Genomic DNA, 17,114 nt, shown 5'->3' with positions numbered 1-17,114 from the left:
CTATTTTCTTAAGAAGAAAGTGAACCTGTCCACCTTTTTTGTGATTCCAGGGACTCACCACCTGAATGCTACTGCATCTTATTAAAGGATTATCTGTGATTTAATTTCTTTTTCAGGAGAAAAAGTTCTCAAACTGTTGTAAGCAACTAAGAAAGGGACATTTGGGTTAATATGCTTATTCATTTTCTGAACAAAAGTATTTAGAAAGATTGACACCTTTCTCATACGTTCTGTACGCTAAATATGAGCTACTGCAAGCAGACAATTAGCTTAGCTTAGCATAAAGATTGGAAGCAGTGGAAAACAATGAGCCTGGCTCTGTTTTAAAGATTAAAAATGATCTGCGTACCAGATGGCAGGACTCCAGGTTGTCTGTGTTTTGAAGTCAAGAAATAGTTCGCCATCTTACCCCGTAATGTGTTACAAATGTCAATAATTGCAAAAAAAAAATGTTGCCTCTATTTTCAGGAACAAACTGTGATACTGAGATCAACGAGTGTGACTCCAGTCCCTGTCAGCACAATGGCACATGCTCTGACTTGCTAGGACACCACGAATGCCAATGTCATGCAGGTATGGTGTGCTATTGTCAAAACTAGAGCTGTTTTTATTACATTTAAGTGATATCTGTAGTAGCTGTGGTAGTAGGCCGTGCTGTTGACCTTTTTAAGCTTGCATGCAGTGGATGTGGCCTAAGATCTCATGGGCAAATTAACCATGAATTATGCATCATTTTTAACCACCATCTGTTTATGGTTTAATTCACAAAAGCCAATGCTATTATAGCGCAAAGACGCCCTTAACATTTGCAGCCTAGTGCAATTCGCCATTATTTTGCGTTTGATTGCAATATCCATGCAGCAAAGCATGAACGGGCTTGAGGCCAATGCGTTGGTTGTGACGGATGAGATTCAGTCTGAACCTAGAGGTCTTGTCAAGAGGGAACTATCGGGGTGCCACTTCCATCTAAACTTCCTGAAGGCAATTAAGAGGTGGAAATGGAAAGTGTGAGCCCATGATTTGGTAAAGGAGGGATATGGTAGAAATAATTGTGTTATTTGTTTAATATTTACCTATTTTTCCAAAATGATTTGGTCATTGTATCTTGTCATTACATCCCAATATAAATGGGTTTGAGCAGACACCATTTTACGAATGATCTTAACTAAGAACCAACTCTCTGAGGACGCTGATAATTTCACTATAACTGCATGTGTCTAATAACGCTGATATTTTTTGAATTGGATTGTTTTGCAATAAGGACCAATTACATAGAGAGGGGACAATTTTGCGCTAATATTTGCATATTACCTGATTTATATACATGCAGTAGCACAGGAGCACCAAAATGCTATTTGCTTGGCAGTCCAGGAAGGGGTGTATTTCCCCTTTGGGGTGCTTTCTTTTTGTCTTATTCATGCAGGTTTAGCAGCCGAAAAGCTGTGCAATGCTTTTGTGACTTCGCCCCTCAGTGTACAACAAAAACCAAAGCCTGTAAGCCATTGACATCGGGGTCCCTTGACTCTGTCACATCCTGTCTTACGTAGTTAAGTTGAGGCTAGAGAAGTCAGCAGGATTCAGTTCATCAAATGAATCAATTTTTTTCTAATTCAATTTTTCTTTTACTTTTCTTTTTTTCTTTAATTGATTTATTTGAAATTGTGTTTTTGCTCGTTTCCAATATGTTAAAATAAAGGAACCTAATGCCTTTTATTATGAAACTACAAGCCATTTTAGAAGGGCCCTTCTCTCTTTGATCACAAGATGCTCCATTGCGCAGTGTAGAGACAATAAAGCACAGTATCAGTTTACAGCTTTTGTCTGTGATGAACAGCTGAGGAAAATCACCAAGCTCATTGCCAAAACTCAGTAATCCAACCAAATTGTACAAATTCATTAATGGGACTTCCATAATATTATATTATGAAACTCCAATTACTAAAATTCTCTTGGTATTGCATATTGTGCCTGGCGGGCTGAGTCTGAATTTACATTCACTGAACGTAAACTGAAGGACCACTCGCGGGAGCTTGGTGTTGCTGGCAGAGCACAGTGTCAGTTACTGTGTCTGGCAGTTGTTCTTGCCCACTTTACTGGAACATTTTCTTGCACGTACAGACCCAAGACATGGTGGGCACAGCGTCTTAGAGGCCAGATGAAGTTTTTCTCACAAGATTTGTTATTTTTAGCCCTTGTTCCCAGCAAATGTGTTCTTGGGTCTTCTGGGAAATGTAACTTTGATGGTAATGAAACATTGTGTTTGTTCACTCTTGTTCAATTAAACATTGAAGGGCAATGCCATTGTTAATGACACGTGAGTCCGTTCGCCTCATCAGCTGCTATAGCAAAGCACACCAGAGTCACTCTTTAAGGTGACATTCAGAAGTGGCATTGTATTTTCGTCAACTGATGAATTGTGTCAGCCCTTGAAGTGTCTAAGGTACAACTCTCCAATGTTTAAAAGATGGTGAATGATAGCTTGAAGCATTATTCGTCCATCCATTTCTTATGCTGCTTCTCCTGCTCAGGGTTGTGAGGGGCAGGAGACATTGGGTAAGATGTAGGCCACACCCTGGACAGGCTGCCAGTAGATCTCATGTCTCACAAACAGACAGAAAAATAAAAGTCATATCTACAGGGAATTTAGAGTTTCCAGTTCACTTAACTGGCATGTCTTTGAAGGAAACCTTTGCAAACACCAGGAGAACGTGCAAACTTTTTCAAAGGCAAGCAGGTTAGAACAAAGCAATGAACAGAAACCTAATGTCAAAACAGATGGAAATGAGAAAGCTAACATTAAGACCTCTTACCTTAAACCTTAAAATGAATCATACTTTATAAACAAAAAGGACTCAACTATGTAGGCCAATTTTTTATTTTTTTTACAAAGAGGGCTTAATATCTGCTGGGTTTGTGATCATAATGGTGATATTTATGTTCATTCTTTGAACAGCAATTAAAAAACCTTTTGAATTGTGTACATTACCATTTATACAACTGGAGTATTTCTGTTTTTTCTTTTTTAACTCCAATTCAAAAGATTTGTTTTGACTAAACCTTGTACTTTTTGGGTAAGCATCCATGTGTAAATCTGGCTGTGATGTTAGAGGAATGGCAGAGTGGGCTGATGGCTATGTCATTTGGGTTATCAAGTTGGAACCTCCCATCACAGATGTCAAGTTGAATTAGACCAAAGATACCCCAGAAGGCTCAACAGTTAACATGTACGGCCCCCGTTACACCTGCTCAGAGCACCAATCAGGACTGGAGCCATCCCGCTGGTCTCTATAATAAGGAACATGTTCCACAAATGTACATACCATGACTGTATTTGCCTTCTTACTGATAATAACTACAGACAGTCTAAGATGATTAAAGAGTAAGTAGAAAGTGATGTTTGACACTCATATTTGCTGTATCTCCTATTTTAAACACAAGATGGATATCCATACTTTGCACACAAGCTGGCGCCTTTTCTTCTCAGGCAGAGCCATCGGTTGCTCTCTGAAGCTGCCTCTGAAGCTGCCTTTGCAGCTTCCCATAATCCCCGATCATGAATCCCTAACTCTCAAAGTAAACTGGTACTAGATGTGGCCACAGATCCATGGCAACAAAATTCCACAGGGCACACCCTGGCTTTCCAGCCTTCCTACTAAATCCCATCTGTTATCTCAGCAAACCTAAGCCTCTTCCACTCATATGTCTCATCTGCTGCATCTTCTCATGGTGAAGTGAGTTCTACAATGTAAGAAAATAGTCTGGTGAGTGCCGGACCACAGTAGTAATCAAAGTCTTAAGATATGGGTGGAATTCTAAGTTTTAGGACACTTTCTTTTTTCCAAGCCCTGTCTGACACTGAATATATTTCCAACCCAATACTGAACATTTTCTGAACAAGAGTGCATTGGTCAAGACAAACTTATACACAGTCCTGACTCCTTAAGCCTACATAATTCAGTTATGTTGGTTCCTGGTCCATTCAACTATTGTTAATGCAAAATGTATAATTTCAAATTAGTTCCGGTGGTGTAGTGTAGCACAGGCAGTGTAGTGGTTAGCACTGCCGGGGTCCGGGTTCAATTCCCGGGCTAGACGGCCTTCTGTGTGGAGTTTGCATGTCAGCGTGGGTTCTCTCCGGGTTCTCCGGCTTCCTCCCACAGTCCAAAGACATGCAGCTAAGGTTAATTGAAGACTCTAAATTGCCCGTAGGTGTGGATGTGAGCATGAGTGGTTGTTTGTCTATATATGTCTGCCCTGAGACAGACTAGCGACTTGTCCAGGGTGTACCCTGCCTTCGCCCATTGACAGCTGAGGTCGGCTCCAGCACCCCTGCAACCCTTAACTGAATAAGCAGGTTACGGAAAATGAATGAACATTATTTCCAAATACTCCTCCTCAATAAGGGTTTTGCTGTGTTACTAACAAACCCTTTTTGGTCATCCACAAATCTGATGAGGGTACGAATGAGTAATATGATCAAAGGAGAGACATTTGGAAAGATTAGAGGGAAAGCAGAAGCGCAATGCAACATTTTAAATGATAAAACTCAAGTTCAGACTTGAATTGAGACTTAAGTTAAAGTCATAGAGGTACTGTGGCACATAGACTATGCGTCACAACAGGGCTAATCACCCAGTTGACCCACTGTTGGCCCAATTCTGGCCCTGTCTATTATATACATAGAAGAGCTGACCTTGTGTCCTGGTTTGCGACCGAACTTGCACCAGTTACACTAGTAACTACTCAAATCTTTTCTTTCAGGTTTTCTTGGAGATAATTGTGAAGTTGACATTGACGCGTGTGCTCTACCCAACAACACATGTCCATCAAAGACTCAGTGTTTGGATCTCCCACATGGCCTTGCATATACTTGCCGTGTACCCTGCCCTCAAAACCTTCAAGTGGGTAAAAACATCTAAATGGACTCTTTGTACTCCTCTGCGGTTCTGTTAAGTATTCCTCCTACATTTTTAAAGAGCTCCCAGTCTTTTTGTGTATTTCTCTTGAAGCAATTTCTATGTTTTCTCTTCAACAGTGCAGCAACATTATCACAACAGCAGGGAACCATAACAAGCAAATTAATGAGAAGGTTTTGGGTAATCTTCTCCCCTATTATATTTAGAGGGGTTTCGGCACTCTGTTTAATCAGCTTTGTCCCATAATAACACAGAACTAACATAAAACTCACCAGTACAATCACATTGATATCTAGTTGGGGTGAAGGAAAAATAAGAAATTAATTTCAAAATGAGCAGTATGACACTCAATAAAAAAAATAATCAAACCACAAATACAATTACATAAATCACAGTCTTTTATGGGTTAAAACTCGCATATGATAAGTAAGTAATATTCAGGTATTTATAGTAACCTGCAACATCTCTGCAAACTGTCACCACAAGCTAAAATACAACATTTACATGAGAAGGTATCAAATATTAATTCAGTATCGTATTCATAAAATACGGGATAATCCTTTGTTATACACAGGGATAAATACAAGCGTAAATCCCACAGGAAGATTGACAGCAAATGCGATAATCCATAAACAGAGCAATCAGCTGGTGCTGAAGCTGTACAGTATGTTGGTTTTCCTGAGAAGAAGGCTGTATTACACAGAACCAATAACCAAATGTAGTTATGTAACAGATTCTGACCTATGACCTGACTGAAAATACAAAAACGATACGGGTTGAGCTATATATATTCACAGTGTACTGTATGCTTCATATTTAAATCATTAAAGCACATTTTTTTTGATTTCTTGTTTTATTCTGAATGTGGTAGCACGTCCGCCCGATTTTTAAGCAGTCATGGAATTTTGTGATTGTTTGTCAGGGATTTTGCAATTGGCAAGCAGGAGAGGAGCACATTTAAAGGTCTGAAAAGGCCTGTGCCACCTGAAGTGGATGAGTGCCACTGAATATGTGCAATATCTGTATTTTTGAATGTGTGGGAATAGATGGATCGACCCTCTGCCTTTAAAAAAAGCTTTACAGAACAGAGGGGCTTCTTCAAATGACAGATGGAGATGATCACTCACTGTGGAGAATGCCTTGTATTGGCCGTCCTTCAGAATTGCCGTGATGTCTGCATTATGCACCTTCCCACAAGCCCGCTCTTCCTCACCCCCTTTGTTACCCCTCCACTATATATACGCATGTACCAGCTAGCAAGCGTATCTGTTTTGTTACAGAGAACTCTTGGGAGGTTTAGCACTCAATGACCATTGATCTTGTCTTTTAAGACAGGATGTAGAAGCTATATTGAATACTGAGTGGATCCAGCATAAAGCGTGGATCAGTATTCATGAGAATGCCATGTGGCTGGAATTAAGCTCATTTTCAGGCAGCTGGGAGCAAGAAATGATTTGGTGTTGCATTGTAAAATAATGATTATGTTTTTTGAGCAGAATGGCCACAGTACAATAGAAAATATCACCATACAAGATTAATCTATTTATTTTCTGCATATGAGGTAGCATTTGTCATGAGGTATGTATCTAACCACTCTGCCTTCTTTCAACAGCCATGTGCCAACAGAGGACGCTGTATGTTGAATGACGCCAGTAGCTACACTTGCATCTGTACACCTGGTTGGTCTGGTCATGACTGCCGTATAAATGTCAATGATTGTGTTCAACATTGGTGTCAAAATGGAGCCACTTGTGTGGATGAGATTGATGGTTACAGGTGAGCCTTCAAATCCTGATTGTCTTCGGGCTATTCGGGCACCAGAATGTCAATGATTGTAAAAGCGGTGACATTTACTGTTTTCTTCCCTCAGGGTTGAAAAGAATTCTTCTACCTCTATACAGTATTAAGACATTCTCTTTAATGTGTTGCTAGCTGCCTTTGTCCCAGAGGATACACAGGCGTCTACTGTGAGGAGGACATTGATTACTGTGTTGGCCATCGCTGCTCTGAACATGGTGTTTGCCTGGACCAGGAGTATAACTTCACCTGTCGCTGCACGCTTGGATTTGAAGGGTCGCTCTGTGAGATGGAAACAAATGAGTGCAACAGCTTCCCATGTGCAAGCGGCGCCACCTGTGTGGACCTAATCAGTGATTATCGGTGCCACTGTCCCCCAGGGTTTGAGGGTATGAGACCATCTGATGCCAATGTGAGCCTATTTGCAGCCATTAGTATGGCCAGCCACAGGAATTTCAGGTTTTAGAGCAGGGTTTGAAATATACAGAATTTACACAGAAAGTTCATCAGAATGTTCTCGGCATTATTGAACATTAGGCAGAGTTTTCTGATTGAAATTTGATATGTATCAGTGGTGTGGAGTGCAAAGATGCAAGTTGAGTTCTGATAGAAAATTGGAATCACTATAAATAGAAATAATTGAAATCAAGACATATACTGTAGCAATGGTGATAAGTTTCCCTAATTGTCAAAATGCTTTTTGCTTGTATCGGGAAGGCAGTCTCCTATTTGTAAATCATTATGCATTAGAAAGAGTTTTATAGTGATATAAAAATCATGTCTTTGCCCCTTTTTATTGCAGTAATGAATGTAGGAGAAATACAATTCACTTGTATAACTGAAGAGTTATTTAAAAAGAAACCACATGCAAATACGTGTAGCTTGAAGGTATGCATTCATTCATCACTGTTAGTAAAAATGCCACTTTTTATGATATTTATATAACAGCTGTGCCATGTTAAGCAGATGTTTCAAAGACAAAATTGACTGAGTTAGTTTCTTGTTACAATTAATGTCATGTTTATGTTAAAACAGGCAGATTCAATACTATAAAAATGTCCACTTTATTATATTTAGTTATTCCAAAATGAAATGCAAATAAGTTGTTGTGTTTTTAGATGAAGTCAATTTAAAATATGCTGTCATTTTTATTAGACATTTGGCATAATGTAATATTACTGTGACTGTTGATTTTTCCAATTTTGCCCATGTGTGATGAAAATGTCTTAATTGAACAGGGGTGCAGTAATGTGTAAGCAGTTAAATTAATTATTATTGGCTGGCATTACGATCTGGCTTATTATCATAGAGTCAAAGTACAAAGTGTGTCTTTTACAATATATTTAGGCTGAGGTACAGTCAGCAGCTACCTTAATTATGTGAGTATCTTATAGTACATGATTAACAGAGCCCTTGCCAGTGTGTGGGGTCATGATGGCAAAAGTACAGTTACCTTTGGTGAGGACAGCAGTGCCTGAGGATGTCAGGCTGTTTATTCTCTGTGAGCTCTCCGGCTCAATGAGAAATAAGAGGTCTGAAATATCGCCAGAGGCCAGGCCTAGTGGAGCATTAAATTTGTCAGTAAAATCTGGAATCAATTCTGTGTCTAACGCTTGCCCAGAGGATAATAAAATTGAGGCTACAACATATCTGCATACGTACAAGCTGCAACATGCTGAATACGTAATCATTCAATCACATTTTGAACCAGTGCGTAGAATCAGAGGCAATCAGCTGCCTCGTGAAGTAAAATCCTGTCAACAATAAACCAGGTGCCGCTCAAAGTTAGGAAATATACCGAAAAGTGTACGGAATATGTTCTGAATGTGTAACGTATTATTCTTCACATACTACTTCAGCTTCACACCTTCAATAAGGATGAAATGTCCACAGTGACCGCAAAACGTTTTGTAGAAACCCATTTTAAGCTGTAGCCCCGTGACATTAAGTAGAGTTTATTTGTCTCTCTCCTTATCCTGCAGGAAGAACTTGCTCTGAGAATGTAAATGATTGCTGGTTGCGGCCTTGTCTAAATGGAGGCTTGTGCGTGGATCTGATAAATGACTACATTTGTCATTGTCCTCTTGGTAAGTACAAACAACTTGTGTATTATTTAGCATGTTTACATGCCATTAATTCTCTGTATACTGTACCTTGGGAATACGTGGAAAGATTATTTCTCATGTATTTACATACAAATTTGTTTACTTTGATCATTTCTATCAAATTATGTTTAAGGTGTGCTTACAAGGATAGCAAAGAAAATAATTATCAAATGGAGAAGTTTGAATGCAGGCGAGAAACCAGTTAAAGTCAGCATCTTAAAACGCTATACACATAGTGAATAGAAATAATAAATCTGTTCTATAGGTTAAGGTTCTAAAAAAATTCCGGTTTTAATTCTTAGAATCAAGGGTAGATTTGAGTAGACATGTAAAGAGAAAAACAGTGTTTTCTATCTTGCTAAGCATAAAATGCATGTAAACATGACTTCACTAATCAAACAGAGATTGAGGTTTTCAGTATTTTCCTTTAATCAAGTGACACTGTGTTTTACACATTTTTATTTGTCAGACATTTAATAACACATGTTCCAGAAAGAATTCACAATCAGGCATTAAGAGAGGAAGGTGTTGCTTTCCTCAGTGTGCTGCTGCTTTTACTATGCCCTCTGGTAATAAAATACTTAATCACTGCTTGATTGCAAGTCAGAATGTCACAGTCCAATGTCACATTGAGTAGTAAACAGCCACAATCCACAGAACAGGATTAACACACAAATATTTGACAAAAAGAATCCACAAACTATAGGTGTTAACCAAAATACACCCTGGCACCGGGCAATGGGTCTGTTGCGCTAAATTATTTTCTCAATATATAACACAAAGGCAGAAGAACTGTATGGTTAATGTCACCACTGTTTTGTTGTCATTGTGCATCTTGTTTTAGTTATTTGTGCCTTTCCCTCAGCCAAAACTGCCTCTATTTTACTGCACAATAAATCAATTCAAATGTGGGTGAAGTCATTAAAACATTTACTGCCTTGAAACATGCGCAGCACCTGTTCCATGATGTGTTTTTTATGACATTATGGACACAGGAAATGCATCACTGTAAATAATTTGCTCTTATAATTTTTTCTGCCCTTTGCTCAAATTAGATTTGGGCAAGAACAGAACACCAATGTGTCAGTAAAGCCTCCATTACTGTTTTGAATTCATTGAAAGATTTATAGACAGGTGTTTCTGATCACTTTATCTCTTCTGAAAGTCTACTAGATAGATGGTCTGTCAGGATGCTTGCTTCTCCCTATATAAACACAATTCAGAATCTGATCACTATTTTAAAATCCTGCTACATCCTTATGTTTGCAACTACAGAACAGTATGTCTGTGTTGTCCAGTTGATCTATAATTATTATCTAATTTGTTTAACTGTTATTATTACTTATGCTTTCAGGGATATTGAGGCCAAGGTTGCACAGTTCTCTAAAATTGTTCTTTTGGTGACAGGAAATTTAGACTTCTAATGTGGATCTGCATCAAAACACACATAGTAATATGGAATCATACTAAATAGTTGGTGACAGTCAAATTCCTGTCAATGAGTCAGACTCATGACCATGAAGTCAGCACCATTTAAATTAACAATGTTGCTGTCGTGTCACATACTGTGACCACATTTTGAAGCATATCTTACAATGTTTGTGTCATCTTAATTTGGTTACAAGTGCAGAGCACATTCAGCAGTTTTCTTCAAGTTTACAAGTAAATTAAGTTATGAACCAATACATAAATTGTTAGATTTTGACCAGAACTTGACTTGACACAGAATTTCATGGAAATCAATATAGTAGCTTAGTCAAGGCACTACTCAAATCATTCTGAAGCTGAAAATCACTTTTTGATTTAACACTCCTTTTCATGTGATGCTTCCTTTCGAAGCACCCATACAAGTTTGATATGGTTGAGCTGTCTCAGTGAGCATTGCATTGCAGAATTTACATACTGTTGTTTTGGACGCTGTTTTCAAATGTATTGGTTGCCTTTGAAGCGAGAAGTTTTACATCCGATCACAGTGATGTAAAATAATAAATCAGACATGCACAAGCAATTTAGTAATATATATGCAGTTGTGGTCTTGACTGGTCGTAAAGATAGAAGTCTTCTTTGTCTGAGACCTAGACAAGACCTAGGCAAAATGTGGCCCATTCCTATACGAGACAGAGACCTTAAAAAATGGTCTTGAGGCAAAGACCAATCTTGAGTTCTATAGCACTAGTATTTCCCCTGCTAATTTATACAAAGACCAAACAAAGAACGCCAGAAACATAAGCTATTTGGCAGAGGTAATGAACTACAGCTAAATCCAGGTATCATATCCGTACATAACCTCACAGTCTCATTTTATTTATTAAACTCACTTAGAAGTAACAACTGAATTTGATGATTTCTATCCAAGAACAAGATTTTCAGTTTTTCAGCTCAGTGAAGCAGGCAGAACGTTGGTGATGAGAGATGACTAAATGTGCTGATGAACAGCAGTTCTCCGAGCCAAGGAATAGTTATGACCCGCGGCTGTTATCATTAACCACTGAACATGGGTACATAAGGACTTGGCTTTAATGTATTACTGTGAAGTTTTAACAATACATCACAGTATGTCTTGTTACTATAGCACATTTTGAGATAAGTGAGAACATTGAGTTTCACTCTCTGCCTTTGTTTCTTAAGCAGAGTTGGGCTGATCCACTAGTAGCTGTCAGATAGAATAGGAAGTCCCATTTGGAGATGGTGACACTGTAAATGTGACATTCCTTCATGCAACATTAACCTCAGAGTGAATTGCATGCACAATTGGTTATTAAACACTTCTGAACACTGTTGGAGGCAATAGCTGTCCATTAACTGGTCAAGGCAATACATAATATGATGAGAAAAGGGTAGTTGGAAGGTCGTCAAACATCCAGATAGATGTGTTGATGTAAAGTACTCTGCTCTGAAATCAGGTTACAATGTAAAGAAAGTGGAGACTGCTTACAACAGGAAGTACATACTCTATTATAGCTGCTGTCCTGTTGGTTTATTCAAGTCTTGATAAAAAGGAATTTGCATTAGGAAGCAGTGTTTGAAAAAAATCACTCCTTTGCCAGTGAGTGAGACCTACTTTGCAGACACTGACTGCACACAGATTAATGTGACATAGATATGGGTGCATTGTTACTGTTTGGAGGCTTGAGGTTTTTGGTTAGTACAAGAGCTTTTAATATTTTGCTGTTAAAAACACACAAATATTCTGTGACTCCATTAAAATAAATCTCAGCCTTTTGTAAATGTATCAGTTAAATGTTTTTTGTTTTTTAATCATTGCCATTATTTAATGGCCACGGGTTGAACCGTGTGATGGCGGTGAAAACAAACATAGTAATCTAATTTAGGATTCTCCTTTTAAGTCATCTATATTTGTACAAACGCGTGTAATGAGTATCAGTCACACCATCTGTCTGTGCTTTATTTACAACAATAGATATTGACATGGGTATCTATCAGTGGCATGCAGACGTGTATTTGGTGGGGCAGATAAATGTGATATAGATCAGTTTGGTAGGGTGGGTCTCTGTCAATGATTCACTCAATTAGCATACTGCATAGCAGGTAGATTGCAAGGGGAAGAATCAATACCCCCATTAATGCGCTAGCGAAAAGGTGTCTATCCCGAATAAAACATACAGCCACATAAATATGTGTTGCGTAATGTGTGTAACTGTTGTTTTATAAATTCAGACCTCCGTGTTTATTTCCCCAAGGTTTTGCTGATTCTGAATTTCCTTCTCCATTGTTAACTCAATTTTCATTGCAGGGTTCAAGGGGAAAGATTGCTCTGTGGATATTGACCTTTGCTCATTTGGACTGTGCAGTGAACATACATTAATATGCACTGAGACCAAGGATGGACAGAATGTCTCTTGCATGTGTGAAAGAGGTGAGCAAGACCTTTAACAGGTGTTATATTTGTCACAGAGGTATATTAATTGCAAATTTCCCCGCTGCGGGACTAATAAAGGATTATCTTATTTTAACACGTGGAAATCATAAATTTTGTCAGACTTAAAGGTCACTTAAAGTGGCCCTATTATGCTTTTCTGCTTTTTCCCTCTTCTTTAGTGTGTTATATATATATTATTTTTTTTACATGTAAAAGGTCTGTAGAGTGTAAAACCTGAAGTCCACGCCTAAAAAGAGTTACCCTCCCCCTCAGAATCACTGCTCCTGAGCTGCCTGAAACAGCTCGATTGAATTCTCTCCCTCACTTCCGTAACTTTATGAGGTCATAATGTTACGGAAGTGACGTAAAACTCCTTCCGGCTAGTTTGGCCCGCCCTCAAACAACAAAAGAGAGAGACAGAGCTGAAGCTCGGGAGGAAGAGTTTTTTGAAATGTGAAACGTCAATCACAACAGAGCGGGCTAGCTGACCAATCAGAGCAGACTTCACTTTCTGGGGGAGGAGCAATCGCTACAACGGAGCACATCAGAGAGAGGGTGAGAAGAGGTGCTGCAGGACAGCCAGGATAATAAAAACAAGGCAGATTATGAGCATTAACGCATGTAAACATGTTGTAACTGTAACTTGAGAAAAAAATATGAACCCGAAAAATAGCATAATATAAGGAATCTGTCGCTGTACAGAAAATACTCCAGATTCAGGTAGTGTTTTAGTAGCTGCCTATCTGTTGATCAAAATCATGTTCATGTTCTCTTACTAGACCATGCATCAAAAAAGAATCCTAAAACTTGTGCATAACGTTTTTACATCTTCATAACCATATGATAATCTTATGCAGATTAATTTGACAGCTCCTGCAGGAAAAAAAACAATTTTGTTTGTGCGTCAGTCAGGTCCCGCTGATTCCCCTCCACGAGGATGACAGTGTTATCACAGCTGTAGCTGCCAGCAGTGACAGGGATAACACAGGAGTAAGAGGAAGAGGCTTGACCTGTTAGATACTCTGAGGCTTGCCAGGGGTAACCAGGCTTCAGACTACAAGTCAAGGATATGCCTGCAGTAAGTGACAGAGTGCCAGTATAGTACCGTGTGTACATGCAGCGGAAATCATTCAGCTTATTCCTGGATACAGTTACGGTACATGAAATGAGAAAAAAAAAAATTCAGCCATACAAATCATAATTCAGTCGACTCTACACTGGCTCTGCTATCTCCTTTCAAATAAATGGCTATTACATAGAAGTTCATGTTAGCCAATCAATAACCCTAACTTCATTACTCCTGTTGCACTTATGCTCGGCAAACGTCAAAGTGAAGGATTGTGAGTGATTTCTTATGTAAATGAAAGCAACCTGTGGCGGGTTGCTCTCCCGTCACTTCTCAAGGACAAACTGCGAGATGCTGTCATGTCTAGATGTTTCAGGTCGCTTGGCATCCATATTATCTAATGTTGCCAACCTAATGTGTTGTAAAACATGTTACTCGTACCCTCCCTCGCTAAACTGTGAACCACATTCTGTCAACTTTTTGACCTAGTATTTAGTCCTCACACTAAACCATATTTTGAACTGAGAATGTTTGATGAACTCACAATGATGGATTTTGCTTTTGTCTGTGAAAAAAGGAAATACACTACTGGCTTGTTATGAAGGTTACTGGGGAAATTCTTGCTGCATTTTTAAGTTATTAAACTGTCTTGAAGAGCAGATTCAGCGTGGCAATAATTGTGTTTTTACAGCCAAAAACTGGTTTCGACAGCAGTATATTTTTGTTTTGCATTAGCATTCATTTCAAAGGAACAACTTTTCAGTGCCAGACTTATTTTTGCCATAGAATTATTTGAACTCCAAAAGCTGTTTGTTTCATCAAGAGCCTGACTTGGCATGATAGCGTTTTTGTTATACCGCAGGTTTTCACATAGCAGCAGTTGTTATTGTTGGGTTGTTCTTGTTTTTATATAACCCTACAGTATTGTTTTGGAGGGAAACGGCTTATTATGACTGTTCTTTTATATTAATTTTTCCACATTCCTAATTGTGAAAAGCATCTTAGGACCCTTATGCTCTGTTTAGTCCTTAGCTGACTGTGTGAAATGCATAACAGATACTCTATGCTCGGATAGTGTGAGGTTAACCAACTAACAGCGTGTGTAGCACCAGCAATAATGTGCCTTAAACACTGACATGTTTCTTATCTTTAATGGCGTGTGTGTGTGTGCGCGTGTGTGTGTGTGTGTGTGTGTGTGTGTGTGTGTGTGTGTGTGTGTGTGTGTGTGTGTGTGTGTGTGTGTGTGTGTGTGTGTGTGTGGGTGTGTGTGTGTGTGTGTGTGTGTGTGTGTGTGTTTGTGTGTTTGTGTGTGGGGCGAGTGCGTTTACACGTGTGCGCTGATGCATGTTATTTGTTTCATGTGGTTCCCTCTGTGTATAGATTGACTTTGATCTTAAAAATGACTGGATTTGGCTTGTTTAATGTAATAAATCAGAAGGGCAATGACTGGCTCTTATTAAACATGATTAAATGATCCAGTGAGCTGAGTCTGCATTTGCCCAGCAAGCTCTTTGAATCAATACAAGCTTTGAATACCAGCTTTTGTTTGGGAAAACAAAGTCATGCTGATCCTAATTGGCTGAGGAATTAAACCAGTCAAAAAAGGATTCCAATAACAGTGTGTGTGTTTTTTTTTTTTACATATGCTGCAGGGTTTGAAGGGTCATTTTGTGAAGTAAATCTCAATGAATGTGAGTCAAAGCCCTGCCAGAACGGTGGAATTTGTGTGGACGGCAATGACCTTTATCAGTGCTTCTGCTCAGAGGGTAAGTTGCAATGCAATTAGATCCGCAAATAGTTGAGACAATACAATTATGTGGCTAATTCAGACTTTTGTTGGTGTGTAACCAACCAGTTTCGGTCCTGGAGTTATGACCCTGGCTTAAATGAAAAGCCACTCAAAAACACTTTCGCACTCATTCTATCTCCATTTTGTTGTTTAGTGGTCTATTTGTTTCTCCTCTGGATGAATGGACAAACGGAGATGAAAGTATCCAGGAAACAAACGCAGCTACAACTCATCCCACTTATACTTACTAGATAAATAAATCCCAGATAGACTGAATAACCTGTACAAACTTCACAAGGTCTCTCAATGCTGTTTACTTTCCAGATTTTCAGCACTGGTACCATTTTTAATTTCTCTCATTGTAATTATATTTACCGTAAAAATAATCAGGGAAGCCTTCTTTGTCCCAAACACTCCACTCTGCAGTCTCAATTGGTTTAAAGAAGTTAGGAGAATATAGAGAAAGAGAAAATAGGGCCAGATGCCTTATAAGAGTTTGTTCATAACTATTTCATTTTTTGGAACAAAAACAAAAATCTTGCCCCTAAGATGGTTATGATAATAGACTTATAATTTCAACACTTAAAATAGAAATCCGACATTCTTCGAACTAATTACTTTAACAATATCAACTCCAGAATGTATCCTCTATCCTCAAACTCCCCTGCTGAAAAATCTCCTAAATATATCAGAACTATCAGAAAATGAAACATTCAACATTAACAAACTATTGCTACAAACCAAAGAGACTACTTCTTGCACATTACATTCCATACAAACAATTTCTTATCTGCAGACTCGGTTTGGTGCAATATGTCCTGAAAAGAAACATAGATAACTACCTTTATTCAGTTGGGGAATGTACAATTATTTAACCCTTTTTCGAGAACTGGAAGAGATTCTTGCTCCTTATCTTAGCAGCCATAGAAGGTTGAGAGTCAACAGAAATGTGTCCTAACCAAACCCAACAGGTGATTTTGCTGATTAGCGCGCATTACAAGCATGCTTGTAATATGCTCAAAAGAGCAGGGACTAATCAGTTAACTCGTTTGTTGTAGTGTTTGCTTGGAATTATTACCTGTATACTATCAACAAAAGGTTTTTTGTAGCATTTGATGTTGATTGCTTCCTGCATTCATCACAATTTTCAATTATAAATTGTTTAATTTCCCTTGCCTTTCAGTTCAATTCCCATGAGGTTAACAAATATTTGCTTTAAATTTTCTCCGATCACATAAAATCATTCCTTTAGAAAATGTTGCTTGCATCATTAGAGTAAGAAGGAATAAATCTCAGCTATTTTTCCAATAATTTCTTGGTCTGGTTGACATCTTACCTGTGAGACATACCTCTGATTAAACGTTGATTGCGGGTGAAGCCTGTTATGCATTTTAAATGAAGTCAGGATAATTGTCAAATTTTATGACATGGAGAGAGATGGAAATTGGTTCCATGGTCAGTTTGAGAAATGATGAGAATTTGACCTGCACCGATGGTGCTGATAGCCAAGCATTAGTCATGGGCCTCCTGTAGCTGCAGTGTGTGACAGTGCTAATGATAG

General features: G+C 38.6%; 1 protein-coding gene across 1 annotated transcript in view; it reads left to right on the top strand.

Annotated features, from left to right (window-relative positions):
* eys (eyes shut homolog) overlaps positions 1-17,114 on the top strand; it is a 139,444-nt gene that overhangs the window by 13,724 nt on the left and 108,606 nt on the right. The window contains exons 7-13 of the mRNA XM_054600062.1: positions 469-573; positions 4,762-4,901; positions 6,529-6,692; positions 6,849-7,102; positions 8,696-8,800; positions 12,573-12,695; positions 15,417-15,530. Coding sequence (XP_054456037.1) covers positions 469-573; positions 4,762-4,901; positions 6,529-6,692; positions 6,849-7,102; positions 8,696-8,800; positions 12,573-12,695; positions 15,417-15,530 — 1,005 coding nt within the window. The remainder of the gene's footprint in view (positions 1-468; positions 574-4,761; positions 4,902-6,528; positions 6,693-6,848; positions 7,103-8,695; positions 8,801-12,572; positions 12,696-15,416; positions 15,531-17,114) is intronic.

This window comes from Anoplopoma fimbria, chromosome 6, assembly GCF_027596085.1.
Source record: "Anoplopoma fimbria isolate UVic2021 breed Golden Eagle Sablefish chromosome 6, Afim_UVic_2022, whole genome shotgun sequence".
Taxonomy (NCBI): Eukaryota; Metazoa; Chordata; class Actinopteri; order Perciformes; family Anoplopomatidae; genus Anoplopoma; species Anoplopoma fimbria.
The sequence above is the reverse complement of the archived record's forward strand: the minus strand, read 5'-3'. Positions and strand labels throughout refer to the sequence as shown.